This window comes from Pinus tabuliformis, chromosome Q (assembly GCF_031772625.1).
Source record: "Pinus tabuliformis cultivar Carrire ecotype Pingquan chromosome Q, CPIR1, whole genome shotgun sequence".
In the NCBI taxonomy this organism is placed as follows: domain Eukaryota; kingdom Viridiplantae; phylum Streptophyta; class Pinopsida; order Pinales; family Pinaceae; genus Pinus; species Pinus tabuliformis.
The window spans coordinates 488291404-488304496 of NC_142296.1; the positions used below are offsets into that span (position 1 = coordinate 488291404).

A 13093-nucleotide genomic window follows, 5' to 3' on the forward strand; every position below is an offset into this window, starting at 1 on the left:
TATTGTTTTCTCCCTCTATGTTAATGGTTGATTTTAAGCTATGCAGGAAATCTTAGTTTTGAATTTACCGGGCATTAGGGGAAGTTCTCGGCTGAACCAGCCAACTCTCGGATTGCATTTTCTAAAAGAGCCCAACTAGTCTTAATTCCAGGCTTATCATCTGAATTTATTTTTTTTTATGAATGCATGTAGGGTTTTCTGAAGTATCTCACATTGAATTTAAATTCTAAAAATATTATTGTGGATTATTGATAAATCTGGCTACTTAAGAGTCGAAATTCTGTAAATATTGTAAATTTTTTAGCTGGTTTTAGGGTTTTCAGTTTTGTTTTTATTGGCACATTTTACTTTTGGGTTTTCTGTTTTTGCCATTGCAGGTTGCAGGTATAGATTTTAAAATTTTGTGTGGTTTTCAACAAACAATCTAAAGCAGCTGGTTCAAAATTTTAAGAGCCCTAGTAAATCTTAAGAGAGTTTTCCGATCCATTTATCTATTGTCTGGGGTTTCATTATTCGCAGGAAGTTTGTTCGAAATTTTTTATGTGCTGCCTTGGGCCTGCAACAGGCTCCCCATCAATTTCCCGTGTAGCCTCTATGCTGCCAGCTGCCTATACGCTGCCATAGCTGCAAAAAGCCTGCACGTGCGTCCGTCCATCATTCAACCCAATCAAATATTCGAGTTTCCTGTTGCCTGTCCAAACCCTTTCATCGCCTCTCCTCTACGTTGTCCAAACCTCCAGATTTGCTTCCTTCTCGCTGCCATACTTCCTTACAACAGCATTCTCCTTCAATTGTTGTCATATTCCCTTCAAAACTGCACCCACACCTCTCCTGTCGTTGGGTTCATCTCCTCTCCCACGCAGTTTCCTCTCCACGAAATTGCATCCCCTGCGTGCTACTTCCATTTTGCAATCCTCGGATCTGCAAGCACCCTTCTGCTCCACGCTGCCCACGTCCCTCAACCCTCACGCAGTAGATTCGTTCCTCCTCCACGCAAATGACCTGCATTTCCTTCCTACGCAGCTGAACTTTCAGAATCCATTACGGCTCCAGCTCCTCGTCCCTCACCGCTTTGCTCTTTCCCGCAACTTCTTCACGCTGGTCGGCTCCCTGCGTCCAACCTGCAAACAAATTCATCCTTTCCGTCATGCATCCTCACGCTTCCCTTACCTTGGTCATTGACTGCACCTGCACATACGCAACAGTTTTATAAAAAAAAAAAAAAAAATTACGCTTAGTCTATTTCTCCTATACATTTTAGGAATTGGCATTTTGATTTTTATTTTAAGGAGTTATGGTTAGTACATGCGTAAATTTTAGGATTTCATTTTTATTTTTTGTATGTGTTTCGTATGGCAAGGATTAGTATAGTTTATATTTCTTATTTTTATTTTTGTGTATATGCGTTGTTTTAGTTTTATTTAGGATGTATATAAGTTGTTAATCTTTAACTTACGATTTCAATAAAATAAAATAAATAAATAAATTTCCATTTTGAGTTTCTTTTCATGTTTATTTGATTGGTATATAGTTGGGTTAGCCTAGGTTTTAGTTCTTTGCTTTAGGTATTTTTTAAGTTTAGTTTTGTTTTGGTTTTGATTTTAAAATAAATTTTAAAAAAAATCTATAAAAGATAAAAAAAAATAAAAAATAAAAAATAAAAAAAATCATAAAAGATAAAAAGTTCCTTTTTTATTTTTTTTGACTTTTAGGCTAGGATAGATCTTTATTTTAATATGAGTTTCATTTAGTTTAGATTTCAGAATTAATTTTTTTGTTTTTTTTTAAGTTTTGGATTTAAATTTTAATTAGATTTCATTTTACTTTTACTATTGTTTAGAATTTAATTATTTTTGTTAGTATTCCAATTTCAAAAAAAAAAAAAAAAAAAAATTGAAAAGCCTAATTAAAAATTGAAAATTCATTTTCATGTCCTTTTTTTGTTATGGGATTAATATTTATCATTTTCATATAGTTAAATGTGCTTAAATATTTATCTAAAGTTAGCTATATGAAAGTGCTAACTGATTAGCATTTAAATTTTATGATCATTTAAAGCATTTGATTTTTCTTAAAATTTAATTGTTGGATCCTAATTAAGGCATTGTGCGTCTGTTGAACATCTTGCATCGCTTGGGATATTTCGATGATAAATGATTGTTTTACATGGTTTATACTTTCTGCAGCATTTAATAAATAATCATCATTAACTCCATAAGGCACTGGTACATTAATTTCTAAATCAATCAAGTGCTAAATCGCCTTGTTCTGTCTCCCAACCCAACTGGTCCACAGTTGGTCTTCATTCATCCCATAGGGTCTACCCCCCTTAGCCGCGGGAGACGGCTTAAACAGAGAGATCGGGGATCAGGGTGACAGCCCCCGGTCTGAGCGTTGTCGTGACAATTTGTACGACAACAAACTGAAAAAGGCTCAATTTGTCCAAATGCACTACCCATAAAATTATTGTTGTTGTTGTTGCTACTGCTAGAGGCAAACTCTGAAATGATTGCTCAATAATGCTCCAAAAATTCTGAAAAAATAGGAGAAGGCTCCTCACACCCAATCCAACAAAACCCAGAAAAATCTCAAGCTGAATCCACCAGTGACTGAAGCCCCACCAGTCAGTCTGCGAGTGAGCTACAGGGATCGAACTGTTGTAAAAATGCACAATTTCCCCAAAGGGAAACTCCTCCAAAACCCAGCAAAATTCCTTCCTCAAACTCCTGGCCAAAATCAACTCCAATATCCAGCACAACACTGCTGCTCAACCCCTGCACAGAGAACAACTAGTAAACCCCAGCGCAGGCCCAAAGAAGAGAATTTTCGGCCCACAAATCTCCAGCACTTTCAGCCCGGAAATTTCCCACAAACAACTCGTCCTCCTCAAAAGGAAAATTTCCCAAAATAGCCAGCCCGAAAGACAACAAATGCTAGCTCCTCAAACACCAACGAAATCCTCCACTATGTCCTCCAGAAACTCGCACAGGCTGAAGAAACACTGCAAAATCCCACACAAGATACCAAAATTGCCCACAATCTCTCTCCTAGAGTGGCACTCGAAGTCCCCTGAAGAAGAGCTGGAATTTCCGCTTGGAAATTCCTTGTGCTAAACAACACTGGTTGACTTGGCTAAGCAGCTCAAGCAAACTCTCCAATTCTGAAATGAAATGCCAAGAAGATGCAAAAATGAGGCTCTTCCCTTCCTTTTATAATTGTTGCTCAACCTTCCTTGTGGGCTCCACCAATTCGACCCCCTTGCTCATTCCCTCTTCCATGTGGTTCGATTTCTCCTAGGGAGTTTGATTTTCCCTTCTTAAGTGACCCCCACAACTTATCATCACTTTAATTTTCCCCTTTTCTCCTAAGTTTAACCTTTATTTCTTATCAAAATTTAATTTGAGCCTCCACAACTTATTTCTCCTAAGTTTTATTTATCAAATAGTATATTAATTGCCAAAATTGCAAAATTGAGAATTTCCTTAGCAAAATTATTAATTGGGAACATTACAGTTCATGAGTCCAAGCTGTTCCAAATGCTTCAACAGTCCCTGCAATCTGAAATCCAAGTCTGTATGGGGTTGTCCATAATATGCAGTGCTTCCATGCTTCCACCACCCAGTTCCATCACAAAAATCCCTGTCCACTCTACCTGTTGTCCATGCTGGACATTTTCTGCACCTGAAGCTGCTGTGGTGGGGTTCAGGGCTAAGCCAGAAGTGACAGACAGCAGAACAAAGAAGTTAGAAGCAAGAGGGTTAGGACCATATGAGAGGGCAGGGAGTCAAGACAAGGAAGGGAGAGTGAGGGAGGGTTCAGTGGAACACGTGAGAATGGGCAGGCTTTCATTTTGTTTCATTCAGACAGAATATGGTGCAACACATGATCCACAAAGTTGCTGAGAGGATTACCCAGAATCTAGAATGGGATCCAGATCTGAGCAAATCAGAGCCTTTCCTCAGTTCAAGACTGGTACCTAGAACATATCCTTCAGATATTACGTGGAATGGAGGCTCCCTATGATGGCGGCTGGAAGTTTACTATTATACTACAAGCAGTCTACAATCTCTTACCATGATCAGGAGATCATGAAATTCAGAAAAGAATCTACTAGAGGAATAGTTCACAAGTGCAACATCTGGAACGACTTTACTTTTGCTGCATTTGCACTGTTATCCAGTATCTTGATATATTTCCATAACTTAAACTGACCAAAAATGCTGAAGAAAAATATTAGAGGGATTGTTCTTGGTTCCTGCTAAAGCTCATTTGTCATACATGAATGCTGTTGCTGAAATCAACCACGTCTAAGCAATGTAATCTATCATCCCCAAATATTCTCGCTTTTTGCTTTATCCTGATATCACTGATTGCATGAGAACAAAGTAGCTACTGCTACAACCTCCCATACTGTAACTGCCCCTTAATTGTCTTTTCCCAAACTTCTGAAAAGTTTGACTGAATCCAAATAACTTCATGGTAGGAAAAAATGCTTGAATTCTTTTTTGACAAATGGTATTCCTTGTGATTTTCGCCGAAGAATTTTTCTCTAACTTAATATGGATCACAGAAGCCTGAACTCTATTCTTTTTTACATGACTAAAGGCAATGAATTCCCCTACAAGCCATAGCAAAATACACAGCTCTTGAGTCCCTTGAGGTTTTAGTCTCCTGTCAAATCAAATCTCCCTAGAAATAACAAAATTTACTGGTGACCCATTACCAGCTTTCCCCTCTGGAAAATGTATTTGCAGATTTGGCCTGAGTTGATCTCAGGTTCTGGAGTAAAATCACTTCTTATATCCAAAAGGCTGAATGATAGGAGTCCCATTCTTTTTCCTATGCAAAAATGGAATGCCTGAGCTGGAAGTTCCCATTTTGCAAAAGTCATGGAAAAGAATCATGCATTCAAGAAAGCACATTTGGCAGATGCTTCATCTGTATTAGCCTCTATATTTTTAACGTACACATACATGTAAACTTTTATAAACCTTACAATGACAAACAAAAACTATAAGAAACATATTACAGTGCAAATGAGCAATTCCTTAGATGCAAAATATTGTAGAAAATACCAATTAAACATTTAATAACTGAAACTATAATATTGGTTTCATTTGTTACAGTAATAACTCTTGGTCCTTATATTATGGGGTTAAGTCAATTCATACTTATTTAGAAGCAAGCCCGCTGCAACAGGTGCAATTACGATTTGCATAATACTCGACATCATTCCTTGTACATCAACTGGCAATCGTTTGCCTAACAGAAGAAGTGTAAGCATCGGTGTAACTACGACTGCTGAAGCAGTTGATAAAGCAGTCATCACGATGCTCAAAGGAGCCATCGCAGGGTCTGTCAAATATGTTGCATAATTTGAAAGTTGTGCCCCACTGACACATGATGTTAATATTATTCCAGAACCTGTAAACACATTCATATTCAACTATAAGGTAAACTGGTCTAGAGCAAGAAACTCAACATAACATCTGTCAAAATTCATACCAATAGCATCCGGGAGGCCAAGAAGTGCCACCGCAATACTTCCAAAAGCAAGGCCTAGTAAGGGCTTTATCACATATTGACCAATGTAGCCTAAGGCTATAACATCTGGTTGCTTAATTGCAAGGATGAAGTCTTTTGCGCTTGAATTGATCCCAACAGAAAACATTAAAAAGCCAAGTGCAGGAGCATAGTACCTAAAACACAATGCCAAAAGGTAATATTCAGTAGATTTCCACACCAAATGTTTGGACCCATTTTAAAAGTCCACCATAAAGAAACTGTTTATACAAGAAATGAGATGAACTACTATTCTCCAGCAGATATAATTATAATACTAACTGGATTATAAATGGGCTAAATATCAACTCTGTGCCCAAGTTATGCATGTTTGTGAACTGTACACCCTCCTTCTACAGAATCATGTTGAACTTTAAAATTATAAAATTGCACCACGTGTTGTAGTCTAATTATATTCCACGTTATGCCTCACATTATGCATATGAAGGACTAGTTAATCCAGACTCTAAATAATACGCTTCATCAGATAAAAGTACACATTATTTATCATAATATACCATGGTTTCATCAGCACATGAGAAATATATTAGAAATGACCTTGACTGTCTGCGCTCTGAACATTTCTAGCTGGCATGAGATACATCAAAGTTGATTTTCGACGAGGCAGAAATTCTCATGTTCTCTCAATTTGCAAGAGGCGCAAGGAAATCTACCTGAACTTGTGAAATTTCTGCTTTATGTGTCAATCACCTGACCATCACATTAAGGACTACACTCTAAAGAAAGTAGAGGAGCTTTATATCTAATGCTGCAAGTTGCAACTGATATCTGAGTTTAAGCAAGTAAATCAGAATTGGGATAACAATTTAGCTGATGCAGTGATGCATAGGGTTGGATCACAAAAACAGGAAAAGGAAAAAACAAACAAATAAATCAGATTGAAAAGAATGTGAAATGCTAGCAGACAGAATATAATGGCCTTGTAGCAGAACGAAAACACTTGGGTCCCAAACTAGAGCAACAATGAGGAAATCAATAAGAATGCTTCTAGTTCTAACTCCTGTAAGATAGACAAGTTGGAAAAAGGGATCCAGGGTCTCTGATTTGGAGAAAAGCATATTGATCCCTAGTTCCAAAGAATAGTTTTTACAAACAGTGGTGAGACAGGATTACAAACCAGAAATGCAATCCAATCCTCAGGTAAGGACTTGAGGGGATCCATGCAGATCATCCTTATGTTTTGTAATGTCAGGAGCACCTGGCATGTGGAGAGATAATCCATCAGGAACACAATCTGAGCTCATTGGGCAAGTGGTTCTTTTCATCAACAGGTAAAACTTACAGCTTTCAGACCCTGTTCTCTTGCAAATGGAATATGGCAGGGGGGTATTAGTCAACTAGTCACAAGGGTGGGCAGGGAGGTGAAGTTTATAGCATAGTCTATAGGTTATCTCACCTAGATCTAGACAAAGAATGGAGGACCTATTTGCCAAGCTTGTTGGATAATTATACTTTTGGGCCTCAGCTTGTAAAAGTAGGGAATTTTGTCAAAGCCATGATCCTAATGATGCAATAGGAAGAACTTAGTTTGTGAATGGATGTCTCAATCTTTGATGTTAGCAGAGTGGACCCTTGGTGACTAGATCAACATCAACCAATCTACTACTAACACCAACCCAGTGTTGTGAACATAGGTAAAAAATTGCGATGTCCGGAGTTTTTACCCTATCCAAAAAAATTGCAGGTTAAAATCGGTGATTTTTTTCTAATGAAAAATTGCAATAAAATTGTGCAACGACCAAAAAAAATGTCAGGCCGGGGATGGGGCTGCTTTAAGTGGATTTTTAAACTTTTTTCACTCATTTTGCAACCAGGATGAAGGGTTAGGAGAGAAAAGGAGGAGACCAGTTTTGCTTGAGCCAAGGAGGAGAACACCATTTTCTTTTCCATCACCATGGTTTTCCGTGTGAAAATTCCAATATGGAATCCTATTGCAGCAACTGGTATTATTTCTCCTAATTGTTAATTAATTTAACAATTTATCTGTTACGGCAAATACTGAAATAAACACACTACAACCTGCACAAATAAAATACTGTGGAAAAATAATGCGCTTGAAACTGAGAAATGCTAGCACACACCATAAAATATGAGAATTATTTTTGGACAAATGTCCCCGGAAAAACCCAACTTGGGAAAACCGGTGCAGCGGTGAGGGTTTTTATTATTATGCGACAATGAAAATTTGAGTACAATCTGGATGCCTAAAACTGGCAATCCACAACAAGAAATCTGGGAAAAATTATTGAAGGGAATTTACCCTTCCTCCACACGCAATCCCGGCACCACTTGCCTATAGAAAACTCAGCCTCCTGAAGCTTTTGCGTCACAGTGTGCGCTGGACTGCGCAGTCACTATGACATCTAGCCTCTAACTGGTCTCTGAAGAAGTCGTTCTACCTTCTGCTACTGAGAAATTCGTCTCTTGGCCCTCTGGAACCTCTCCCTGGGCTCTGAATCTGAAAAAAATTCTCTCCAGCAAATCGAACTGCCCTCTCTTAAGCTATTACGCAGAGCTCTGCGCTGCCTCACTGGGATAACTCGGCCCTCTTACTGCTGCCTCTTCAGATCTGGAAAACTTCCTCTGGATCACTATCCCTGCCCCTCACTCATTGCTTCGATCTCTGGCTCTCTCCAGCGACTGATTGTTGTTACTCTGGAAATCAATCTGCCAAGAAATCGAATTGCTCAAGTATTTTCTCTATCACCACATCGACCTCCTCCTATAATCCATTGTTGGAGCACCAACGGCAAAGATTAAAACATAATCAATGGTTAAGATCATCTTTGGATCGATCCATGTGAGTTTCTAGACTATTCTCGCCTTATCTCAATTAATATTGATTAATTAACCATATTCCCTAAGTTTAGACTTAGAAAATATTTGAAAAAGATTTAATAATCTAATTGAGACACTTCTAGGTGGAATTTCCAGAAACGATTTTTGGGTCTTGGAGATCTCATGTATTCTGGCCTCTCCACCAAATTTCATGGCTAGAACACATCCGATGCAACAAAACCTAACATTCTGGAGTGGGAATTGATTTCCCTCAACTGACGACACATTCCCAGATATCAGCATCAATTCCTACCACTGTTTTTTTAATCAGAATTTTCATGGGGTTTTATTTCACCTTGCTAGGGAGAGAGTGTGTTTTGTTTTGCCATCATCAATTTATTGTGGGAAGTGGAGGGTTTCCCAAATTCCCACAATGGGTGGTGGTGCATTTGTAGTAATGTCCACCTCTTCTTCCTCTTTTTTAGGCTTTTATAAATTTTTTCTAGGTTTGGCATGCCTATCAATTTTCCCTCCTTTGTTTTAAACTTTTATTGGACTGTAAGAGATCTATCGTTTATCTAAATTTTAGATTTGTATTTTTTATGCAAATTTTTGTATTTTGATGCTAAAAATGTTGATTTAATTTTTTTCCAATTTTTTTGTGCCCTAGGTTTAAACATTACATTGAAGACTAAAATTGTCGAGAAATTTGGACCCTATGTGGAAATATTGTGAACCCAAGGGGTGGTTCATTAGACAAACTTTTAATTGCAAGTTGTATGGGAAGCATATGATGGGGGGAATTTCTAGATTGAAACTCCACCTTGCACAAATTCTTGGACATGGTGTAGAACTTTGCTTAGAAAGAAGTCCAAAAGTCATCCATATTGCCACCAAAGCATTGCAAGATAAGGATGCATCCAAGGAGAACAAGAAAACTATGGAAAGTCAAGTTGCAAGGGGAGGTGTGGGGGAAAGAAGTGAGAGTGGTTCTTCAACATCACCTTCACAATGGTCGACCCCTCATTTAACTCATCATTTTTTGTTCCTAGAACCACACTTGGTGCACAACCTTATTCAACATCACCTTCCACAATGGTCGTCCCCTCATCTACCTCATCATTTTTAGTTCTCAAAAGCACACCTAGTGCACAACCTTTTCAGAATCACCTTCCACAGTGACTAGCCCCTCATCTTCCTCATCATTTTTTGTTCCTAGAACCACACCTGGTGCACAACCTTCTATTAGATCAGTGGTTAAAAGAAAGGAGAAGGAAGAAGTTGACACATGGGTGGGTAGGTGTTTTCTATGGAGTAATGTTCCTTTCAACATTGCTAAGAACAATCCATTCTACCAGCTTATATTTGATATTATTGCTATTGTTGCCCTGGGATACAAAGCCCCTTACTATGATTAGTTGAGAGGGCCCATTCTTCAAAATGAAAAGACTGATTGCGCTGCTAGATTGAAGAAGTTTAAGGTATCATGGGAAAACACTAGATGCACTGTGATGCCAAATGGTTGGACTGATCAAAAGCATAGGGCTCTTCTTAACTTCTTGGTTAATTGTCGCAATGAGACATTATTTATTAAATCTATTGATGCATCTACACATACTAAAGATACAATTATTATCTGAGATGTTGGACCTGCTCATTCAAGATGTAGGTCCAAAAAATTTGTTACAAAATGTTGTTGCAAAATGTTGTCCAAGCTGAAATGGATGTTTCCGCCTCGCTCACACACTTAAGTTAATGTGGGAAAACTCCTCAACACCACTAGGTGTGGCCTTGGTGGCAAAGTTCAGAGAAGGGGCTATCACCTGATCCCAATTTTCTCTGTCTAGGCTCTCTCCTATCTAAAGCCAAGGGGGGTGGACCCGAACGATGGATTCTAAATAAAGCCTTGTCAAAGTTCTAGGAGATAGTGGAGACTCCACTTTCTTCATCTTCTACAAGCGTGTGTACTAGAAGACATCCAAGTAGCTTGGTTAATCCTACTCTTGATCCTGAAAAGGCTCTCAGAGTACAATTACACAAGCTCTCTTCTCGTACACCTCCTATTAATCTCGGACAAGAAGCTCTCTCTGATATCCATTTTCTTTTTCCTAACCCGTCTTCGCATGACATCATGGACGTGTTCACCCCTTGTAACTTTGCTAACATTCAAGGTTATCCTAATGATCTTCCAAAGAAGGGGATTGATAAATTGCCTTCTTTTCAGGGCAATAATGCAATTAGTGTTGATGATCATCTGAAATCTTTTGGTTCTTGGGTAGGTAAGTATGCGAGAGTTGCGGATTATAATCATGAAGATGTAAAAATGAGCCTCTTTATTCTTACCTTGGAGGAAGATGCTTTGGATTGGTTTACGGAAAAGCCTGGTAATTCATTTGACTCTTTGCAATCGATTATTAGTGCCTTTAAGGAAAAGTATGGAGATAAGAGGGAAGGGAGGCATCCCGTTAAGGATATCAATGTCATAAAGAAGAGGGAAAATGAAACCGTAGAAGAATTTAATAAGAGATTTAATGGTATTATTAAAGAATTACCTCAAGATTATAAGCCTCCTGATAAATCTCTTTTGTATTTTTACATTGATGCTTTTAATCCTGATACTTCTTATGAATTAAGACGAGCTAAGAATCATGATTATAAAGTTGCTCAGACTTTAGCTGAAGAGCTTGAAAAAGATAAGAAGGCATCTGGGAAGTCTGAAATCCCAGGTTTTGATAGGGCTTCAACCAAATTGAAAGAACCTAAAGGAAAAGAGGTTAAAGAATCTGATGATGACCCTATGCAAAAATTACTGCAAAAACTTGAAAGCATGGAGCTTAACCAAGCGAAATTAATCTCTAACCATGCTAAGGAAATAAGTACTTTGCAGTCTAGGTTGGTCCAAATGGAAAGAGCTCAAGCACAAAATTTCTAGCCTAGGAATCATAATAATAATCGAAGTAATAATACTTGGCAGAAAAAAGGCCAATCTAGTGAGCAGAGACCACCTAATCCGCTTGAATCTACTAATTTGGTCGATGAAGTTCCGCCTTATTGTAGGGCTTGTGATGCTCTTCATGAGGAGGCTACTTGCCCCACTGTTAAAAGAATTATGGATAGTGGAATGTTTGGGGCGAGTAATCAAATAAATGTTGTTGGTAAAGAATTTTCTTTGTCTATGGAAGATTGGATGGAGGTTAAGGAAAATAGTCAAGATGTTAGGCCTTTCACATCTTCCCATAGTATTAATAATTTTGGGCATGAAAAAGATTTAATGGCTGAATTTTTTGGTGAAAAGCCTTTTCTAGATTAAGTATTGGAAATTGCGAAAGATAAGGGGTTAACTTATCAAAGAAGGGATAAGGATCAATGTAATAATCAAATGCCCTCTCGAAGTTTTAACCTTGGTCCAAATTCTGGATTGAATATTGATTTGGGAAGATGGTTGAATAATTCTAAGATCTTGGTGCCTGTCACTGAGATATTGAAGATTCTCTCCCAAAAGGCTAAGTTATTAAATGCCATCGAAGCTCCACGCGTTAATATTTCTCAAGATAAGGCTCCTGAAGTTGTCTATCAGGATGCCCCTATATATTTGCAAAGTTTGGATTCAAATAACAAGGATCATCAGCAATTCTTTATTACTTTTATGGTTAATGGATATAAATTGAATAATTGTATGTTGGATTCTGGTGCCTCGGCGTGTTTCATGACCAAGAGGGTCATGGAACAACTCAATTTAAGAGTTTCTAGGCCTTACTACAATATATGTGCAATGGATTCTAAGAAGATTGAAGTTCATGGGTTAATTAAGGATTTACAAGTTCATTTATCAGTTGACCCTGACATTATGATTGGTATGGACATTGTTGTTGTTGATGTGTCTGATGTTTGGGGTATGCCATTATCTAGAAAATGGGCCTTTGATCGATGAATTGATCATATGCTACAATTCCTTCTCCTAGAGGTGATGGGTTTGTAAGACTTAACAGAGAGCCTGAAAGAAGATTCCATGTTGAAGATCCTAAGAGACCCCATAATGAGATAATTAAAGAACAAGCTGACATTGGGAATTATGCTATTCTGTCTAACTCCATTGTTCCTTTCGATGATAAGGTTGATGAGAAGTTTGGGGGTCTGGAGGATAAAGTATGGTGCATGTATTTTGACGGTGCATCATCTAGGCATGGTAAAGGTGCTGGAATAGTATTAAAGTCTCCCCTTAGTCATATTTTCAAATTTGCCTATAGATTGGAATTCGAAGCAACCAACAATGTTGCCGAGTAGGAAGCTTTGTTGTTGCATCTAAAATTGGCAAAGGCTTTAAGAGTTAAGCTACTTAGTATCAAGGGAGACTCTGACTTAGTTATCATGCAGATTAAAAATAAATTTACATGTAAAAATCAAAGGTTAAGGAATTATCAAAATGTTGTATGGGATACTATGGAATACTTCAATGCCCTTGACCTTGAAGCTATCCCAAGAGAGCAAAATAGTTTGGCGGATGAGCTTGTCGTAGCTGCTTCTACTTTATAGTTATCTGATAAGTTGATCAAGGATAAGATAAAAATGGAAATTATTTTAAGACCTTCAGTTCCAGATAATTTAGAGCAATGATAAGTTTTTGATGATGAAAAACAAGTGGTTCGCTTTCTTGATAATTTGGATAAGTTTGAAAATTTTCAGATAAATTCTAGGGAGGATGGATCTGATGATCATGAAGATACTATAAATC

General features: G+C 37.9%; 1 protein-coding gene across 7 annotated transcripts in view; it reads right to left on the minus strand.

Moving 5' to 3' along the window:
* Window positions 1-13093, minus strand: part of LOC149220304 (putative sodium/metabolite cotransporter BASS5, chloroplastic) — a 311918-nt gene that overhangs the window by 180547 nt on the left and 118278 nt on the right. For all 7 annotated transcript variants that reach the window (XM_089384742.1, XM_089384748.1, XM_089384743.1 and 4 more), the window contains exons 5-6: window positions 5506-5699; window positions 5172-5424 (exon numbers count right to left, since the gene is read on the minus strand). In XM_089384742.1, coding sequence (XP_089240868.1) covers window positions 5172-5424; window positions 5506-5699 — 447 coding nt within the window. The remainder of the gene's footprint in view (window positions 1-5171; window positions 5425-5505; window positions 5700-13093) is intronic.